We start from the raw sequence: 18,206 nt of genomic DNA, 5'->3' as shown, positions 1-18,206 counted from the left end.
CCACCCTAAAACAAAGTGATGAGGGCCATTTATATTGTGGTTGCTATTGGGAAGGCAAATCCTGAAAACTGCACCAGGTATTTTTATGGTGACACAGGATGGCCAAACAATTGTAGCAATTTCTGTTGTGCGTCAGAAGATTACCCGGTGGGCAAACTTAATCCTCGCTCCTTTCTCGTGGGATGCCAGCTGCTCTTTGTTGGTTTGGTACGTAAACCCCCCCCAACTTTGTTTTACTATAGACCGTTTTACTGAAAGAGGGCGAGAGCGAAAAGGGGAAAGGACTACCGGCGCTTTCCCCCTTTCTGATTGTGTAGAAAGAGTGAAAGTCCCGGATGAGAGGCTTCGCCGGTGTTGGGTGTCCGCTGTGCCCGAACTTCGTTTGCGCTTTCTTTCCTGTTTTAAACTCGCAAACTTAATTAGAGCCAGAGGCTTCAATGGCAACAGTCCCCGGTCATCGGGACACCATTGCTAGGTCATAGGGTGCAGGAATAAAAACGGAAAGCATAGAATACTGTCCGAGGACATATGTAGCTTGCAAGGAACCTGGCAAGGCGAGAGTGGCTGCAATGTCTTTGAGCTCTATCGCTTTCCACATGACCCCTGTGTCCCGTGGCAGTGGATTGCGTCCGTAAACCGAAAAGTCGTTTCCTCAACGCCATCCTCTCGACTTCGCTCGGAACATTTTGTGAATGGAGCGCGCACCGAACGCTGTACCGCCGATGAACATGGGGGACACTCGCAATGTGCGTGCGAGTTTTCTCATGATAACTGCTGTTTCAGCTTGTAAAATTTCGTAACAGAATTTATCTTAATAGTGATCATTTGCTGTGCTGACTGACTCGATTTTATCATCTACAACACTTAGTTGGAGGCTCATTTCCGCCGCCGGGTGAGGCTGGAAATTGTTGAAAACGTAGTTCTATTGTTTGTTTGTTTGTTTTTTAATCGCAATCTTCTGCGCGATACCAGAAAGCCGGCAAAAGCGCTCCTTGAAGTGCCACTGGTGGGTTGTTTCCGTGCTTTGAGGCGCTTGATAGTCGCTGCAGGAACGTCTCGTGTGTTGCGATCTGCGTTTTCGAGCCCAATGTGCACGTTTCTTTGTTTGAGTCATGGCATCCACCAGTGTGGCGACGGGGGAACAGTGGCAGCGAACGTGCCAGCGATAGAAATTGGAGGTGAGTACCCAAAATATTGCATCAAATAGTAAAATAATTCGTGGCTGCTTCGAGGCTTTCTGCGGTTCGATAAAAGTACATCTAGAGCGTCTTCATCGTTCATTCACAATGAGATATAAGAACAGGGACACGTAGATAAAAACAGCACAGCAAGACGATATGTAGCAACTCCGGGTGTTTACAAAGTTAATTGAGGTTCCCGTTTCGTGTATCGCTTGTTGATTACAACTAAAAGCAGCTACGTTGAAATAGGCCCATGGCAAGCAAAAATGTATAAATGGTTTATCATTTCCAGTCATGCGGAAAGCAATGGAGCTGAAAAACCTCCCAGCCGTACTTGCCTTGCCGGATTCCATGCAAGCTACGTAGGTCCTCGGACAGTATTCGACGCTTTCTGTCGTTATTCGTGCACCCTATTACCCAGCAATGGTGTCCCGATGACCGGGGGACTGTCGCCATCGAAGACCATAGCTCTAATTAAGTTTGGGTGTTTGAAACGTAGAAGAAAGCGCGAACGAAGTTGGGGCACTGCAGACGCCCAACACCGGCCAAGCCTCTCATCCGGGACTTTCCCTCTTTCTACACAATCAGAAAAAGGGAAAGCACCGGGAGCCCTTTCCCCTTTTCTCTCTCGCTCTCAAAATGGCGCTACACACGATAAAACGGTCTATACACCTTTCCAAGAAACACTTGGCTCCAAGGACAAGGGGTGTAGGACAAAATACTAGTCCCAAGTGATTTTTTGACACTTTGGGCACTCTTTAATAGTTCTAATCAACAGTTGGAAGCTTTATTCAACACACTTGAAATGTACATTTCGAGATATTCAAGCTTTTCGTTATGTATTTTAGGGACCAATTAAACGAGCCCAAAACTACATTAAATTTTTATTAGTGCTTACTCGGCTATATGGCACGGCTCCTATGCGCATAAGTCAAAGACCTGTACAAGGCTGGAGCCTAGAAATTGCTAAACATATAGATACACATAGTTTAATCAAGTGCACTCTGGTCTTGATTAAACTAGCCGGTGATCATTCATACACAGAGAGGTCGACGATCGTTATTGCATGTTTTCAGCACTGTCCCATCATCTCGTAGCGTCAGCGTCGGCTGCACCCTTGCTTTAGTAAAATGTAATGTAGATTTGAAATAAAAATAGGTGCATCTTGCGAAAGTATTTTCTTACATTTTTAATTAACGGAACTGAGCAGCAAGAAAGTGCGCATCCATGATGAAACACATTACCATGCACATGCCTCATATTTAGGATGACACCAAACACCTTATTTGGGTGTTTCTCAATGCACTCTACAAATTTTCAATTCACACCTCGGCCCTTAAACAGATAATTAAAAGGTTATCTAATTAGTCTTAATTAATTAAATAACTAGGCACCCTAAAAAGATTTTGTGCACTTTCCTAAGACACTGGCTAATGACATACAGTTGGTTTCACTCCTGCACAGCGATTTGTTTTTTACAGCAAAGCTGTTAAGGGCCACTATTTATTTTTATAGTTCCCCCACTATCATGTCTGCGGACAAGCAGCGTTTCGACACAAAACTTGAGCCAGTTCACCATCACCCTACGTCATCGTCTCCCCTACCAATCATGCGTGTCCTGTGTCCCGTGACATTGAGATCGGGCTAGCACTCTTATCAGTTGCCCTTTGGACTCAAGATTGGTCGGCTGTGTGCCGTTTGTTCGGAGGAAGAAGAGCGGGAAAACAAGGAGCGGTGACGTGCGCAGCAGCACGAATGGCCGGGCAAACGCCGCCAAGCCGCTATTGCCTCGATTCCACTGTGTCGACTGGTTCCGAATCCCTTGCGAAAGAAGAGCAGATCGCTCGTCTGGAACGCTGCCAAGAACAGAGGCGGCGATGTGACTGGCGCCGGCGAGCCAAAACCACGGACGACGATCATGCCACAGAAGCTAAGCGCAAGCGAGAGGCCCGGCGACGACAGGACGCCAAGCCGGCTGAAGTTTTTATAAATACTTCAATCCCACCATAGTACAGCTTCGCTGGTCTTCCATCTTCACCAGAGTGGAAAGGCTGAAAATTTTGTTTGAAGTTTGATGCAATTGTCTGGGACACCCTTTATATACGTTATTTCATAAATCTTGTATAATGTTTCTATATTATGCTTTTCTCTTCTCTTTGCTCAGCTACTGGTATGACTAACATCCGAAGAGCAAGGAAACTATGCTGCAAAATTTACCTGGGATCATTCGATCCGGGTTTGCACTTGGGACCATTTTGTCTGGAGTCGTTTCCACTGGGGCCATTTTGTCTGGGACCATTTTATCCGGGACCATTTTGTCCGGATCCCAGGGACAAGAAAACCTTTTTCGAGCCCACTCACTGGTTTGAGGCTAGTCTCTCACTGGCGTCTCTGCTAACCCTAACTGAGTGGACTGTTGATTTCGGTAGGCACAATTTCAGACACTGCTGGAGGCTAAATTCTCGCCTTTTCCCTCTATCTTTTGCGTCTCATTGTGTAGTATGTATTTTCCCGAGGACATTGAGAAACCATTGTACCACATTTAAAACGAAAAGCAAAACTAGTATTTCTTGTTGAATACGCGTGCAACAAAACGAATGGGGCTGGAATGTTTGTTTTATTTTACAATGAGTTCTGACAGCTCCACCCACTCAGCCGTGTCAATCGACAGAGCACATACTTAGCTGTCGAAAATAATTTACAACAGAAGATAGCTGACTGTTGTGTTTACAAATGTGTATAACAGAAGATAGCCGAATACGCACAAATGATGTGTTTATCGATGTACACGACAGGACTCTGACATAAAATTTAGCAAGTGTTAACATTCAAACAATATATTGCCCGTACAACACGGTGTCACGCTATCTTAAAAGGATTTATTTAAGGAAGATCTCAAATAATGCAGCACCACTGTGTCGACCACAATCACATCTGGACGATCGAACAGAATCCAAGAGGACCTCGTTTTGGGGCACGTTTTGAGAGCTTTTTTTCACAACACCAGCACCAAGACAAAGGAACAGAAGTGACTGATCCACTCCCCACCCCAACCCAAACAGCTATTTCTGGCGATGAGTGAGAAGGACTCTACTCAGATAATCTTTGGTAGTGGAGAGAACAGCTGTCATTGTTTGCAACATCGCGTCGAAGGCCGTTCCAGGTTCTTCCCTTTCTTCGTTTCTCGTAAATGGCAAGCAGAAAAGCTTGAATGGCAGGCACTCACCATCCCTATTTCTCACAGTGGAAGATAATGCAAAGGGTATGCAGCGTGCGGAAGAAAAATAAAGTGAAAACTTTCAAGAGAGGCCGGAAAGTTTAGATTGCAAAACTGCAAAACATAGAAAAAATCGTGCTGAGCAGGTTTCAGCAGTTCAAAAAAGTGGCAAAATATTTCTTGCTGATAGGGGGTGCGAAAGTCATACCAGCTGCATCATCATCAGTAACATGGTGGTAGCCTAGAATGTTTTTTGAAAAAGTGTACACTACCACTAGAGGCTGGGGAGGGGTGGGCCATGTGTAATTCTATTATAACTTGCACCGTTGTATAATTCACACTTATACTGAGCCGTTTTCGCAGAAACGTTGGTATATAAGGTAAGTCGCACCTTTGTGTAAGTCGCACATCTTTGCATAATTCACGCTATGATTTAATTTTTTTTTTACGCACATTGGTATTGCAAATTTGGATTTTTGCGCAATCGGCCAGTTCACACATACCGTTTGAAGCACAGCAACTGTGACATTTCGACTTGCAAGAAATGCCCATAGCATGGTGCTGTCTGGCGGGGACAATTGAGTCTTTCGCAGCAATAAAACATGCAAAATGAAAAGGTAGTCAGCTTCACTCGAGCTTGCACACGCTGAGCGAACGGAATTTAAACATGCCAGAAACTCATGAACAAACCTTTGGCCCATTAGGTCCAGCCTAGGCCAATCCATAGAGATGACATGTGCATTAACCCGCAGGCAGATAGATATAAATCTTAACATGCTTCTCATATTTCGGTACCGCTAAGAGATCAGCTAGCTGCAATCAACAAAGGTTGGAGCGTGGCAGAAAAAACTGCTTATCAAATGGATACTAAGAAGGACACGAGAATATTTTCTGCAATGCGTGTATACCAGCCAACGTTACTAAAACCCTCAGTTGGGAAACTCGCCCTTGAAACCTGGGCTGCTGGCGTCTACCGAGACCGAGCTAAATACGATAACAGCGCCACCCTTTAGCGACAAGTTGAAACATGAACATAGCTACTGTGAGTGGCCCTGCGAGGTTGCGCCCGACTCGACGTGCATCCGTGCAGTTCCCGAAGTGGACGCTGTGGGAGAAATGGCGGCATTGCGATCGCCATTAGCTCGGTTCTCGAGTACAGATCGGAGCCACTTTCTTAAAGGAGGCTCTATGGCAGTTTTCCTGCTGAGGGGCTTAGTAACGTTGATACAGCCCACTTACCTTTCAGTGTTTCTGGACTGAAGCAAAAGAATGCTAAACCATGGCTGAATTAGGCAACGTCCATCACGTGCTGTAAAAGTTTTATTCTCACTGCCTTGCCTATCCACATTGAGCCTCTTTGGGGAAATCGTCGAAGTGTGAGCATAACGGCAAGTGCGGCTGTTGTGGCGGGAGGTGGATTCTGGAAGATAAGGAAGACGGCGGCGCCTCCTGGAAGGGGCAACACCACTTATGGCTACGTATTTACAATGCTCCACAAAAGATGGCGCATGGCACAACAAACAATTGTGTCGCACCGTGAGATATTGTTGAAAATAAAACATATTAAATTGCATAGTTGTAAAAAACGCACCAAGAAAAATGTTTGAAAAAAAAAAAAATGTGACTTATGCACCGGAAAATACTGTAATCATCTTAGCACTCGCTTAGTCTAGTTTGCAGGTTATTAAAACAATGTCACAGCGACGTCTCGTACAAAGACCGACAACGCTGTGCATGTGCAGAGAGCCTGGGGAAATCGGGCGTATAGTTCCAAACAAGTCTATGTGGACTGGATGCTTAGTGTGTGGAGTCTGTTGGGGAAAGAAATGATTGGGCAGTATTTACTCCGACACTCGCTCCTCCTACTGCAGTCCCGAACGAGTAACCAGGGAGGATGTAACTGCCCCTCGATTGCATATTTTTTTATGCAATCGAGGGAGTGAAAATGCTTTTTTTTTCCATTCGGCAGGGAGTGAAAATGTGTATTTTTTTTTTATGATGAGAGGATTGCCTGCTTTAATTTTTAGTGAAAAAAGGAGACCCTCCTTCTTTCTGTGGGAAGTACCGTAGCTTTTTTTTAGGAGAGAGGAAGAATAGAAAAGCAAGAGGGAAGGGAGAACAGGACACTGGAGAGGATTTTTTGCCTGGCAGAAGATGATTCTGTATGTCAGCCCTAACACGGAGCATCGAAGGAATTGTGGTTGCTCTCGAGACAATAATTGCAGTAGGTCCCACAGGAAATATCTAAACCTGGAGGGAAATTTTGTTTTTGCAGGTTTAACAATGTGAGCTACTGCGGAGCGACTCGGCGCATAGCTGTGGGCGCCAAGACCGGCCAGCTGGCTCTCTACGAGCTGCGGGCATCCAAGTCGCAGGTGGGTTTGGTGTTTGAGACAAGGCCCATGTGGGACGCCTTTCCTCTCCCTGTGGCGATGGGCCCCAGTTGCCTGAGCGTCACACGAGACATGAACGATGTGCCTGTTGCTTTTGTGCGGTGACAGCTGATAGCTGCGCACTCTGCAACCGTGGTGGCCTGCACCTTCTCCCCCGATGGCAAGTACCTGGCCACTTACTCGAGCGGGGAGAACAAGCTCTGCTTCTGGCAGGTGAGCCCTCGGCGGGCCAAGTCATGGCCGCTAGAAACAGTTTTCACTCCATCCAGGCCATGTCACCCGTTTCGACTTCAAAGTCCAAGTTTTTATTCGGACAGCCGACGAGTAGTGTGGTTGTCTGGGGGGCCGTCTCAAAGGGCAATGAAGTGCCTGAAGAGGTGACGACCTTCCCCTCTGTCGCACCATTTGAAAAGCCCAGATAAATGTTAAAAACAGAAAGAAAATTTGCATGACCAATACAAACCAAACATCAAAATGCACATCAACAAAAAAAAAAACCGGATAAAAAAAAACGAAGGAAAGGAAAATTAAGCAGTCACCTTTGAAGCAACGAAATAATGCACATCCATCTCTTTAAAAGTGCACAGTCAGGACGCACAAAGGGGCACAATGCAGCAAATAGCACAGAAAGAAAACAATGACATCACAGTACAAGCTAACCAGTCACCCATAAAACAAAGAAAATTTATTTTCTATTTTTACCTGAGTTTAAAAAAAAGAAGCTGCGCAAAAGTATAGTGTTCAAAGTATACTGGTCATTCGATTTGTGAGTGCAGCCCAACCTTAAACACAGATTGAATGTGCAGTTTACCCTGCACCAGTGCTGTGCATGCTGGTACATCAAAGAAGGCTAGTAATTTACTATCAGGAAACAAAGCGGAAATATTCCTTCAGCCACAGTCACAGTGGCGTTCTAATGAGGTACTACTGTCAGTGACAGGTTAAGAATTCACTGGATGCTCCGCCTCCAGTGCAAGCTCTCTGCCTTTTGATGACACCTGATTGCATGTGCAGCAAAGTCTGGTGAAAGGCAACAAGGTCATGCTGGAGGCAGAGCTTCTTCTGAATTCTTAGCCTATCATCGACCATACAGTAGGCTCGCAATAATTCAAACTCGGATATTTCGTATTTTTGGTTAATTCAAACAAATTTCAAAATTTTGGTTGTCCCATTAGACTTAATGTAATTATAAGCCACTTAATAGACTGATCTCACTAAGGGTTCCACGCATGCTTGACGCCGTCATAACTATGTAGTTCACAAGAGGCAGATGCCTGTGCGAGACAGCTCGTCTTGTGCTCTGCTCGCACAGACCTCCAGCGTGGTTGGCATGCATGCAGAAAGACTACAATTCCCACGATGCATGGCAACAGCAGTGGCATACTCAAACTAGTTGGTAAGATAGGTCTATTCGAACAGCGTTTTCGTGCAATTCATTAATTTTGTTCTCGCGGCCCCGTTGAGTGTGCTTTTTTCCGAGCACCGGTGTGCTCCAGAGAAGCAACACCCGCGGAGCTTGCTTTACCAGAGCCGTGTCTAGAGAGGGTTTGGTCAATGGGAGGTGCGGGCAGAGCTAGGGCGTGCACCAGACGCAAAAAGAGGGCTTGTCATGCTGTTGGCCAACCAGAAGCCGAAAAGAATGCCCTAGCAGTGGTAGCAAGAAACAGTTTTAATCATAGGTATATGGTTTTAATAAGCGCATAAGAGTTAAATGTAGTAACCCTTCCTGGTTGAAAATAGGGTGCATGTGATGTTTTGATTATGATCATGTGCAAAGATGTCAGAAACGAATGTGCCGCTCTAACTCTGTTTTGCTCGGACAGTGTGCGTCCGCTCGGACGGCAGATTCCAGCCCTCGGCGCCTGGCGTACGAATTATGTTGATCGTTCTGCTAGTTGCTCCCTTCACCACGATCTTGGATGATTGTAATTGAAACATCACGTGCACCATATTTTGAGTCACAGAGAGTTACTCCGACGCACTTATTAATTTCTTTTCTCGCGACCACCACCAGGGTATTATTTCCGGCTCCTGGTTGGCCACATTCGAATTTGTGAAGACGCCCTGGAACACGCCCAGCCAGCTTTTGGCCAATGGTGCCTCCTCATTTGTCTCCTATACTTCCCAATGAATGGCCAAACTCTCTACATATCCGGCTCCGACTTTCGCAATACCCGCGGAGCTTGCGTTTGTGGGTGTTGCTTCTCCGCGATTGCGGTGCACCGATACTCTACAGAGCTCGAGCAGGGCACAGATGAGCTATGAAAACGGGCACCACGCTGAGTAACTTGCGCGGACGCTGTGATGTGGCAGCATGGCATAGGTCCACATCACTGTGTCCGCACAAGTTGCTATGAAGCTGCCGCATCCTGCCCATTTTCAATGCCCATGTGTCCCCTGCTTAACAGTTGACATTAGACAACTCTTTGGCCCGATGACCAAGCCTAAATTGTTTTGAGTTGTGACGTGCTGTCGAAACGGCCCACGATAAACAAAATGTTTGAAGGATAGATGAAGTTGTGTCATAGATTTCATAAATGTTTCATGTGTGGCATACCTGCTTATGATCAGTAAGCCTATGTAGAGGAAATCACGAAATATCTGCTTTGTATCTGTACCCATTCGTATGGCAAATCATAATTTTATCTCGCATCAAATTTGATGAATTTCTGATAATTCAAACAAAATTTATGGCTTCCTGGAGTTTGAAATAATGAGAGCCTACTGTAGTTGCATCTAACAGGAGGATTTTCTAATTCTTCACCGTCAACTTCTCGTTATTGTCCTTTACTGCGATATCTGTCGCAGGCTCTTCCCACCATTGGAAATGACTACCACCGTAGCCGGTGTTCACGTAGGGTGTAGGGCATCCGTCGTCAACATTGTCAAATCCTTGGAAAAGATTGCCCGCCACCGCAGGGTTCGATCCTGGGTCCGCCGCGTGTTACACAGGCGCGTTACCACTGAGCTACACCACGGCTTCGACTAGTTTGCCTCAATGTCATTCTGTTTAAGGTGATGCCATTCTTCGTAGTAACCAATGCCAACACCCTGCGCTCTCTAGAAAAAGAGAAAAAATAGCCGATAACGAAATGCTGTTGTAGCACTGTCAATGCCAAGAGCTCGTCTGGGAGATGCTGTTTCACACACTTAGGCACAAAAAGATACAAAATTGTTGGGAACAAAAGCGTCGGATGTCTGTTTTGTTCCAAACGCTTTTGTTCACGCAACCCACGGTGCGTGAACGCGACGCCGCTGCCCAACGACTGCTAATTTTTTAGTCTGTGTTTTGTACATGTAGACTTCCTAAACGTAAGTTGCTAGTTATAAGCTTGTACCTAGCACGTCGAGGAAATGAAGTCTTTGCTACTATGTGTTTGGGATTGTCGTTGTGTCGGTTCTACTTTTACCACAATCTTCTTCGTAATACTAGCTTGGGCACAAACCCACGTCGAAGTGCTTTTGCTCTTCGTGCACTTTCATGCTGTGGAAAAGCGGTGTCCGCAATGTACATGCAACGGTCGTCGCTTTGCTGTGGCACACCTGTGCCATGGAGGAAATTGCGTCTGTACGACATGCCACCGACCTACCCTTTCATTAATTAGCTATGCTTGGGAGCAACTTTGTGGCAACAAAGGCGAAGCTACGGGTGCCGTTCACTCTCTCACACGTCGAGCACCGATCAAAGCTACGCGCTTCTGAAGTGCCACAGAAAACTTTCCTTGAGTATAGTGCCGTTATATTGTAACAAGTGAGGTGCCTTTGTCCATTCAAATCGCACTAAAATATTGATCTCTTTCACGTTTGGTGCACAACGGTGCCTCCCAAGCCTCGCGATGGGAGCCACTTTTCTAAATCGGGGTGTAATGCGGTGCAACGACCCGGGTTGTCAACTTGGTGAGGTTTCAGATTTGAACGAGAGATACACAATGCATTCCAAACATACGAGGCAAATCGAGCGGCACCGATTCGTTTGAATTATGGAAAGCCTTTAAAGCTGGCTTACATATTTGCGTTCGAGGGTTATCGAGCGTGTTGTGCTCACTCGTAACCGCTCGCAACACGCGTACGACGCAATCTGGGCATATATTTTCAAACTTTTCTGGTCTTTATCCTTTCATCATGGGCTCGAAATAATTCCAGACAGTGCCATAAACGAGCCTTTGTCTCGGATAGTGCATGCACTCGATCTCACGAACACCTCAGACACAGATTGGAAGTGTTCCAGGGCCTCCTGATAGATGGCGCAAGCGTGTCCTCTTGTAGTAAGCAGTTACGAGCGAGCACGAAGCATTTTGTCCCACCCTAACGCAAACGTGCAAACCAGCCTTTAATCTCAGTTTTTCTAATGGCACAGATGTCGCCATAATAATAGAGGGCACCCGGGACCACGCCTTGTTCACGTCGACGTACAGCACCATGTTTATGGACGAGGACTTTTTTGTTGGATTTAAATGTTCTCTATCATCCGCTTTTACTCGTTTTTATGTGTTTAAAAGACGGTGCTCGGCTGCTTGGGCTTCGGCTGTTTGTACCCGCCGAAATAAACTTTTTCTGCCCATCTATCCAATTACCGGAGCTTCGGTGGGCCTGACTGACGCGTCACTGGTGCCCTTGTCTCGCAGACTGCGGCGGGACTGTTTGGGCTGGGCAATGCGCAGACACGCTGCGTGCGCACCTACTCGACGCCCCCGCTGCCCAAGAGCGTGAGCGCCAACCCTCTCAAGATGGCCCGCCTGGTCTGGGTGACGAGCCGTGTTGTCATCCTGCTGCTGGCCGACGGCTCCGAGCACCGATTCAACCTCAGTTAATCCACGCCCCTTTATCCTTGAGCCTCGGGCCAGAAGTACATACCCACAACCCACTCGTACCACCTTGTTCCGGCACGGCTGCCGCGGCCGCCACATCGCGCTCTTTCTCCGGTCGTCTGCTTCTTCTCGGGCCCGTTCCACCCTTCCCCTGTCTCGTGCGCCGTGCTTACAGAAATTGGGCGACCGGGAGGGGCCCTTAGTTCGTTGCAGGTTAAGAACGGTGGGTTAAACTCCTCCCGTAAGAGCCTCCTCTCTTTCCACTTTAGCAGAGCAACTGCCGGATAGGAGTAAACGGCCCATCGTTGCGAGCGGAGAGCACCGTTGGAGGCTCATTTTGCCGTTAACCTGCGACGGACTATAGCCGGGTAAAGGTGGCCTCGTCTGCTCCGCCGGCTGCACCGGCAGAGTGGACAAGGTCACGAGCGTGTGCACGTGCATGAAGACGCGGGCGATCCGCAGTTCTGGATGGTGTTTGTAGTCAAATGATTGATGGTCGTGCAATTGTGCACTGCTGTTGTCCGGCTCGTTCGGAACCGGGCAAACGTCTGGTGTTGTTTGGCCGACACGTAGGAAGACGGGTCAAAGCATGAAACACGCACGAGCGAATGGTCTCATTGCACTGCCAAGCGGCGGAACTGTAGAAACTGCCACCAACGCCGTGACGTGTCCAAAATGTCACAGCATTTGCTACGGTCGTGCTGCTCTGCGATGCAGAGCGGCACAACCGTGCGTGTTTTGTGCTTCGGAGAAAGACCATCGTGTCCGCTAAATGGTGTCTTCTAATTTGTGCAGATCAGGTAGTTTGGAGGCTTAGTGGCATTGGTGTGAAGAGATTTGCTTCCTTTGTTTAGGTGCATGGTTCCTTAAGTGTTTATTGCTGCAGTTCCGCGTTGCGAAGAGCGCCGTTCCTTCATCGGAGGAACACTGGTGGTCGCGAGTTCAATAATAGAGAGTTATGCCTATTTTGTAAGTAACTCAAGGTTAAGGTACTGGCATGCACAAAAAAAAAAAAAAAAAAAAAATGAAACTATGAGAGTTTTGCCGAAGTAACCCCAAAACTTTGGATGTAATATATGGATACTATCGAGGCTTCTAAGCATAATCCCCTTTCTGTTTTGTTGTAAATGCGACAAATTGCTGAGGAGTTTTCAATTTTCATGCCTAGCAAAGGAATCAAACGGTGGTGCCTCCACATTTTGGAGGCTACATGATTCACGGTAATTCTTTGGCAAGCCCCGTTATGTTTTATAGATTATGTGTTCCGTTGATAGCCAAATTGTGAGAGTTTATGTCGCTGTAAATATACTGCTGTTTCACACATTTAAAATGATGTGACCATCAGTGTGGTTATGTTGCTTTGTATTATGCCGCCTCGTTGTGTACAGGATGTCACGGGCAGTTGAATCATTGTAAAGTCGCCCTAAAAATTCGATGCCTGAACGAGGACAGATTAAATTTTAATCAAAGATGTATATTAGTGATCAGTTTTACCTCATGATATGACAGGGCAGTAAAAAGAATGAAATCACAAAAAATTTAAATGAAGGTGCAGGTGGCCAACACTTGGGTGCTATCAAAGGGCATTGTCACATGTGTTCAGAAAATTTTGCTATAGCCAGGGTCAATTCAACAATCCTTTTGTCAAATTACCCAAGCATTAAGGAGAATGTTGGGAACTTAGGTACACATGCTGCATGTGCTTGCATTATCGGTTTAAAAGACTCAAACTAAATAATCAAAATAAGGCATTGATGAATGCATGAGCAAAGTGCCATTTGTTTTAGGTTGTTAGTTTAGATCCGTTACTGTTGCAGATGCCAGCACGTGCAACATGTTTAACACACTCGCGGCGCACTGCTTAGTGCTTGGATCATTTGTTAAAATGCATTTGAGAGGATTGTGAGAATATAATAGTAGTTACAAATGGTATGCTATTCTATATTTGCTTCAAGACTAACTGCCATATTCATATTTTTCGAAGTGTTGATCACGGCAGGTAAGCACTTCTTGCCGAGCACCGGCCCACTGCAGGGAAGCAACTGTCGCTTCTCCGCAGTGCAATGGTGCTCAGTGAGAAGCACACTCAACGGGGCTAACCTATCGGGATCAACATTTTGAAAAATATTAATATTCCAGTCTCGCGTGGAGTATTTTAAAAAATTTTAAGTTTGTGAATGTTGATGTCTCAGTTGCAGTAAAATTGCAAAGAGCCGACGTATTCTGTTGTCTGCTTGCTACACCTATCGTGAGATGGCGCCACAAGTTAATAGCATCACAAACTTAGTCGTCTGCAATTGCACCCCAAGTTCACTTTGGCAAGTTTCTTGCTCTCATTTTTTATAGGAAGATAACTATGCCTTGAAATTTTATGTGGTAAAACTGGTCTACTCTGTGCACATTCCATAAAAGTTGAAGCTTTCCATGTGCAGGCACCAATTTTTCTGTCTAGTTTTACAGCCAGATCCACTTTTTCCACTCCATATAAACAAATGCAGATCCTACATGTCTTTTACATAGTGTAAAAAAAAAAAAAAAAAAAAACTATGTTTACTGTAAGGCAAAAAGTGCTTGGAAGGTGGAAAGCGGGGGAAGGATTTTTTTTCTTTCTTTGCATTAATAGAAATGTCCAAACGTCTGGGGAGAAAGTGAAAGGGGGAGGGGGGGGGTGTCACCACCCTTCTGCCTTCCTCATCCAATGCCACTGACTGTAAGAGAGAGTAAGTCTGGAAAGTCTACTGTGAACCGTTTGACAATATGTGCTATCCATTTGCTGGTTCTCAGTTTCAACTGGTTTTCCACAGCACGTACACATTACAACCGGTGGCCAGTGTTGCCAGTCGAGACAAAGGCCATGCAAAAAGTCCGACCAGCCGCCTCTCACTTTGATCATCAGCCGAATTTCCTCCGTTGCAGAGTCGCAGTCTGCATGCCCTAGCATATGCAACTACTGCTGTAAAGAGCCGACGTGAACTTGTGTGCTCCTGCGCTGCGGAGGATCCAAGCCTTTCAGACTGTGCAATGCCAAGTTGGGGGGGCTCCGTGCCCCCACAGGGCGTAGCGTTCACGATTCGGGTGGAGGGACGCTTTTTCCTCCAATCCGAGGAATTCAATCTTTCCTTTCTTCTCCCCTATTGTGATCTACTTTACAATTGCCTGGCACCCCGCCACACCGTGTGCATGCTTGTCCATGTGCAGCATTATCTGTACCCATGTCCAGGTTATTAACTCGTTTACTACTACGGGCGTATCGTGCCGTAAGGCACACCTTGCATATCTAGTCGAGCGTCGACCGGCCACATTGACACAAAGGACGGTTTTGTTAACATGAAGTTTGTGCTTTGTAGATGCTTACGAAATATAACTGGAGTCCTTAAACAGACGGTTGTACATTATGCAAGTTATACAGTGGAATCTCGTTAATTCAAGCCCTCTTTATTCTAACTCGCAGATATTTCAAACTAACATGCAGGTCCCGCCCTATGCGTTTCTAGGAAGGAATCTCCAGGTAATTCAAACTTTGCATTATTGAAACAAAGTTTTGGTCTCTCTCGGGTTCAAATTAATCGAGATTTCACTGTAGCAATAATTAGGCCTGGTGCAGCCAGTGTTTGTTCAAAGATGTTATGTACATGAGTAATAAATGTGTGGACTTACATATGTATGTGTATATGCATATTGGACAGAGTCTTGTGTTTATTTAACAGTCACAGTATCTAGACACACCAAAAAGAAGTGCTAGAAACTTCATTTTTAGTGAATGTCTTCCATAATCGGAAACAATTTTGTAACATGGGTACCTTGACTACCGTAATATATCAACCAAGCACTAATACAAAAGTTGAAGGTAGTGATGAAACAGTAGGGTTTAGGTCCAAGAGCAGAAAAGCAGAGGGGGCACATAGGCATGCACAGGGGGGGTGGGGGGGCAAGCATGCTATGCCCCCCCTGAAGGGCTCTGGAGCGAAAAAATAGAACCTTACTAAATGTGCACCCCGCCAGAGTCATCAGGGGGGGTCATAGCATGCTTGGACCCCCCACTGTGCTTGCCTATAGGCACATGGTAAGGTAGGCCTATACTCCGTGTCACTAATTGTGTGCAGTCCAGACTGAGGCAATGCCAGGTGAAGAGAGGGGGCCAGCACTTGGAAGGTGGGACAAGAGAGGAGGGCAAGTGGAGAAAGGGAACGCACTAGGAACGTTGGAGAGGAGAGGTTTCTCTTCCTCCCCAGCCTCTCTGGTGCACGCCCTTTCTCCCCTCGCGTGGCATTGCCTTCGCCTGTATTGCGCACAACTAGTGACACGGAGTATTTTATTTACTTTGGGTAGGCCCTTGTTTGATCCGGTGAAATGATATATATGAGCAGTATAGAGGTCTGGCAGAACCACTCATTTTAACGCAGCCGTGCTGCTCTCGTCAAGCCTGCTTCGTGCCGGCACTCTCCCATCGAGCTTCACAGCTTTGCATCAATGCATGCGTGTGAAGCTTCACAGCTTTGCACCAGCTTCTCGAAGATACAGCCGACGCAGAGGAGCACCTCAATTAGCTCGGTGGGCATTTGATATGTCCTTTGCTCGTATTTTAAAGGTAGAAAGTGGGCATTTATTGCAACATGGGCCCCGAGTGCAGGTGGCCTCAAGGGGAGGATCATATGGTATCCGAGTAGGCAAGTCAGTCCGGCACACCATGCAGACATGTGATATAGTACTATAGTACTTAAAGGATTCATACCATAGTACTCAATTAATGCAATGGTGTACCGTAGTACATCATTGTAAGTGTTCACAGAGCACAAACAATGATATGAAAAGTGATAGTGCACAAACCTTGACCTTATTCATTTGTATACAGGCTCGTGCAAATGAAATGCCCGAATAGATTTCATGCAATCATCCCAGCACCTTTCACAGTGTTGAATATATCTTCAACAGTAAAAAGTGCAGCCAATTGTGCCCCAATGCAGTGTTTGAAGGATTGAGAAGGGGTGCTTGTATAGCCAAAGATGCTGATTTTGGATGAATGTGCTTAATTAAATTATATTAAAAAATATATATATTTAGCAGGCTGTGACTGCATCAATTACCAGAGCCTGCATGGTGGCTAAACATGAAGCTATGGAAATATAGGTTAAAAAACACTGAAAAAGTTGCCCAAAGTCAGCTAGGGCAAAGCCAAGACACTTTTTACCGGGTGATAATTGTGGGAAACTTGGTATTTCATTAATCTTGGTTTTGTACTATATTCTAGCAAAGTTTCAAAGTGAGTTACAACCTGCACTCATAAACAGAAACCTGGGCATCAAAGTTACAAGTACATGGCAATCTAGGAATAGTAGAAGGTATACTAATTAAAAAGTTCCCAAGGTAGGGAGATTTGTGCAAACAATCTGAATAATCTTCCTAACATTATGGAATGAGGAACTGCGGACCTATCTCTATTCATAGGCAACCTTTCACGGTCTCGGTAGACGTTGAGCACACTCCCCCGCAGTATTGTTATGCATTGCAGAGGCATGCTCTGCAGTACGGAAGGACTAAGAGTTTAGGGGAAGTTCTCGTACTGCTCTGGGCACGGCGCACTAATGGTTTCTTTCTAGCAATAGCCAACAAAACATATTCAAAAATGGTAGCCGAGTCGGTGCATTCTGTTCTGTTAGCGCGATTGAGCTGTCGAGGTCATGCAGGTCCCTGCATGTGCTTCTTCCCTACACTGCAGTTGTATGCTTAGGAAAGGTGCTCTTCTCGGGGATCCAGAGAGATGAGGCGTTTTATAATCAGGCACACAAGTGACCTGCTTGCATTCAATCTGGAAGTCTCAACTAGTTCAAACAGAAGTGAGAAAAGTTGAGCAGCAAGAAGGCATGGTTGTAGCTGCAACTTAATTCCTCTCGAATCAAATGCAAACTCTCCTCCGAATGTAGTTCAGCCATTTCTGGCAAATCAAAGGGTCCTATTTAGTGTTTGTGGTGGAGACTCTGCTTCATGTTATAGCTTGAAGCACTGCTTGAGTATTTCAAGCTTTTAATGCATAAACCATACCTGCCAAGTTTGGAGAAACAAAATGCGGGAGAATTTCTAAGCAGGAAAGGGGGGGAGGGGGGAAGGTAGCATTACTTTAAAAAGAAATGTTGACAGCAAATTTGAATGAAGACAACTTCATTACATTTCTATTGCACTGCTCATGCTAGCGAGGTAGTCGGGCCTCGCTATCGATGTGGAAAAAACTCGTCGTTTAAGTGCAGAAGGGGGGTGTGTGGGAGGTAATTCGTGCTTTTTAGATTTTTCTGTCAATCGTACAACCGTACAAACTAGTCAAAATTTGGGAGTCTCGCGGGTGATACGGGAGACTTGGCAGGTATAATAAACTATGGCATTTTGAAGAGATTTGTCATCTTTTCTCGCACAATCACCCTTTCCAAGATCGCACAATGTCATCCTTTCCAAACACTTCGGAGTTGTTATCCTACAAAACAAGAGTAACACGATTGCCAAGATTATGCACCCTTACGAACAACCATAGAAGCATGTGGACAAAGAAAAAGTTAGCTAAGAAGGCATTGCATGAGCTAAAACTATAAAAGAAAAGGAGTTTTTTTTTTTTTTTTTT

General features: G+C 45.7%; 1 protein-coding gene across 2 annotated transcripts in view; it reads left to right on the top strand.

Moving 5' to 3' along the window:
• LOC8041781 (WD repeat-containing protein 7) overlaps positions 1-15,277 on the top strand; it is a 102,835-nt gene extending 87,558 nt beyond the window's left edge. For both annotated transcript variants that reach the window (XM_029990742.4, XM_029990754.4), the window contains exons 29-31: positions 6,674-6,773; positions 6,900-7,004; positions 11,417-15,277. In XM_029990742.4, coding sequence (XP_029846602.3) covers positions 6,674-6,773; positions 6,900-7,004; positions 11,417-11,602 — 391 coding nt within the window. In that variant the 3' untranslated portion in view covers positions 11,603-15,277. The remainder of the gene's footprint in view (positions 1-6,673; positions 6,774-6,899; positions 7,005-11,416) is intronic.
• The last annotated feature ends 2,929 nt before the right edge of the window (positions 15,278-18,206 follow it).

The sequence above is a fragment of the Ixodes scapularis genome, unplaced genomic scaffold, assembly GCF_016920785.2.
Source record: "Ixodes scapularis isolate PalLabHiFi unplaced genomic scaffold, ASM1692078v2 PGA_scaffold0__279_contigs__length_252992795, whole genome shotgun sequence".
NCBI classification, from domain to species: Eukaryota; Metazoa; Arthropoda; class Arachnida; order Ixodida; family Ixodidae; genus Ixodes; species Ixodes scapularis.
This window is presented reverse-complemented; position numbering and strand designations above follow the sequence as displayed.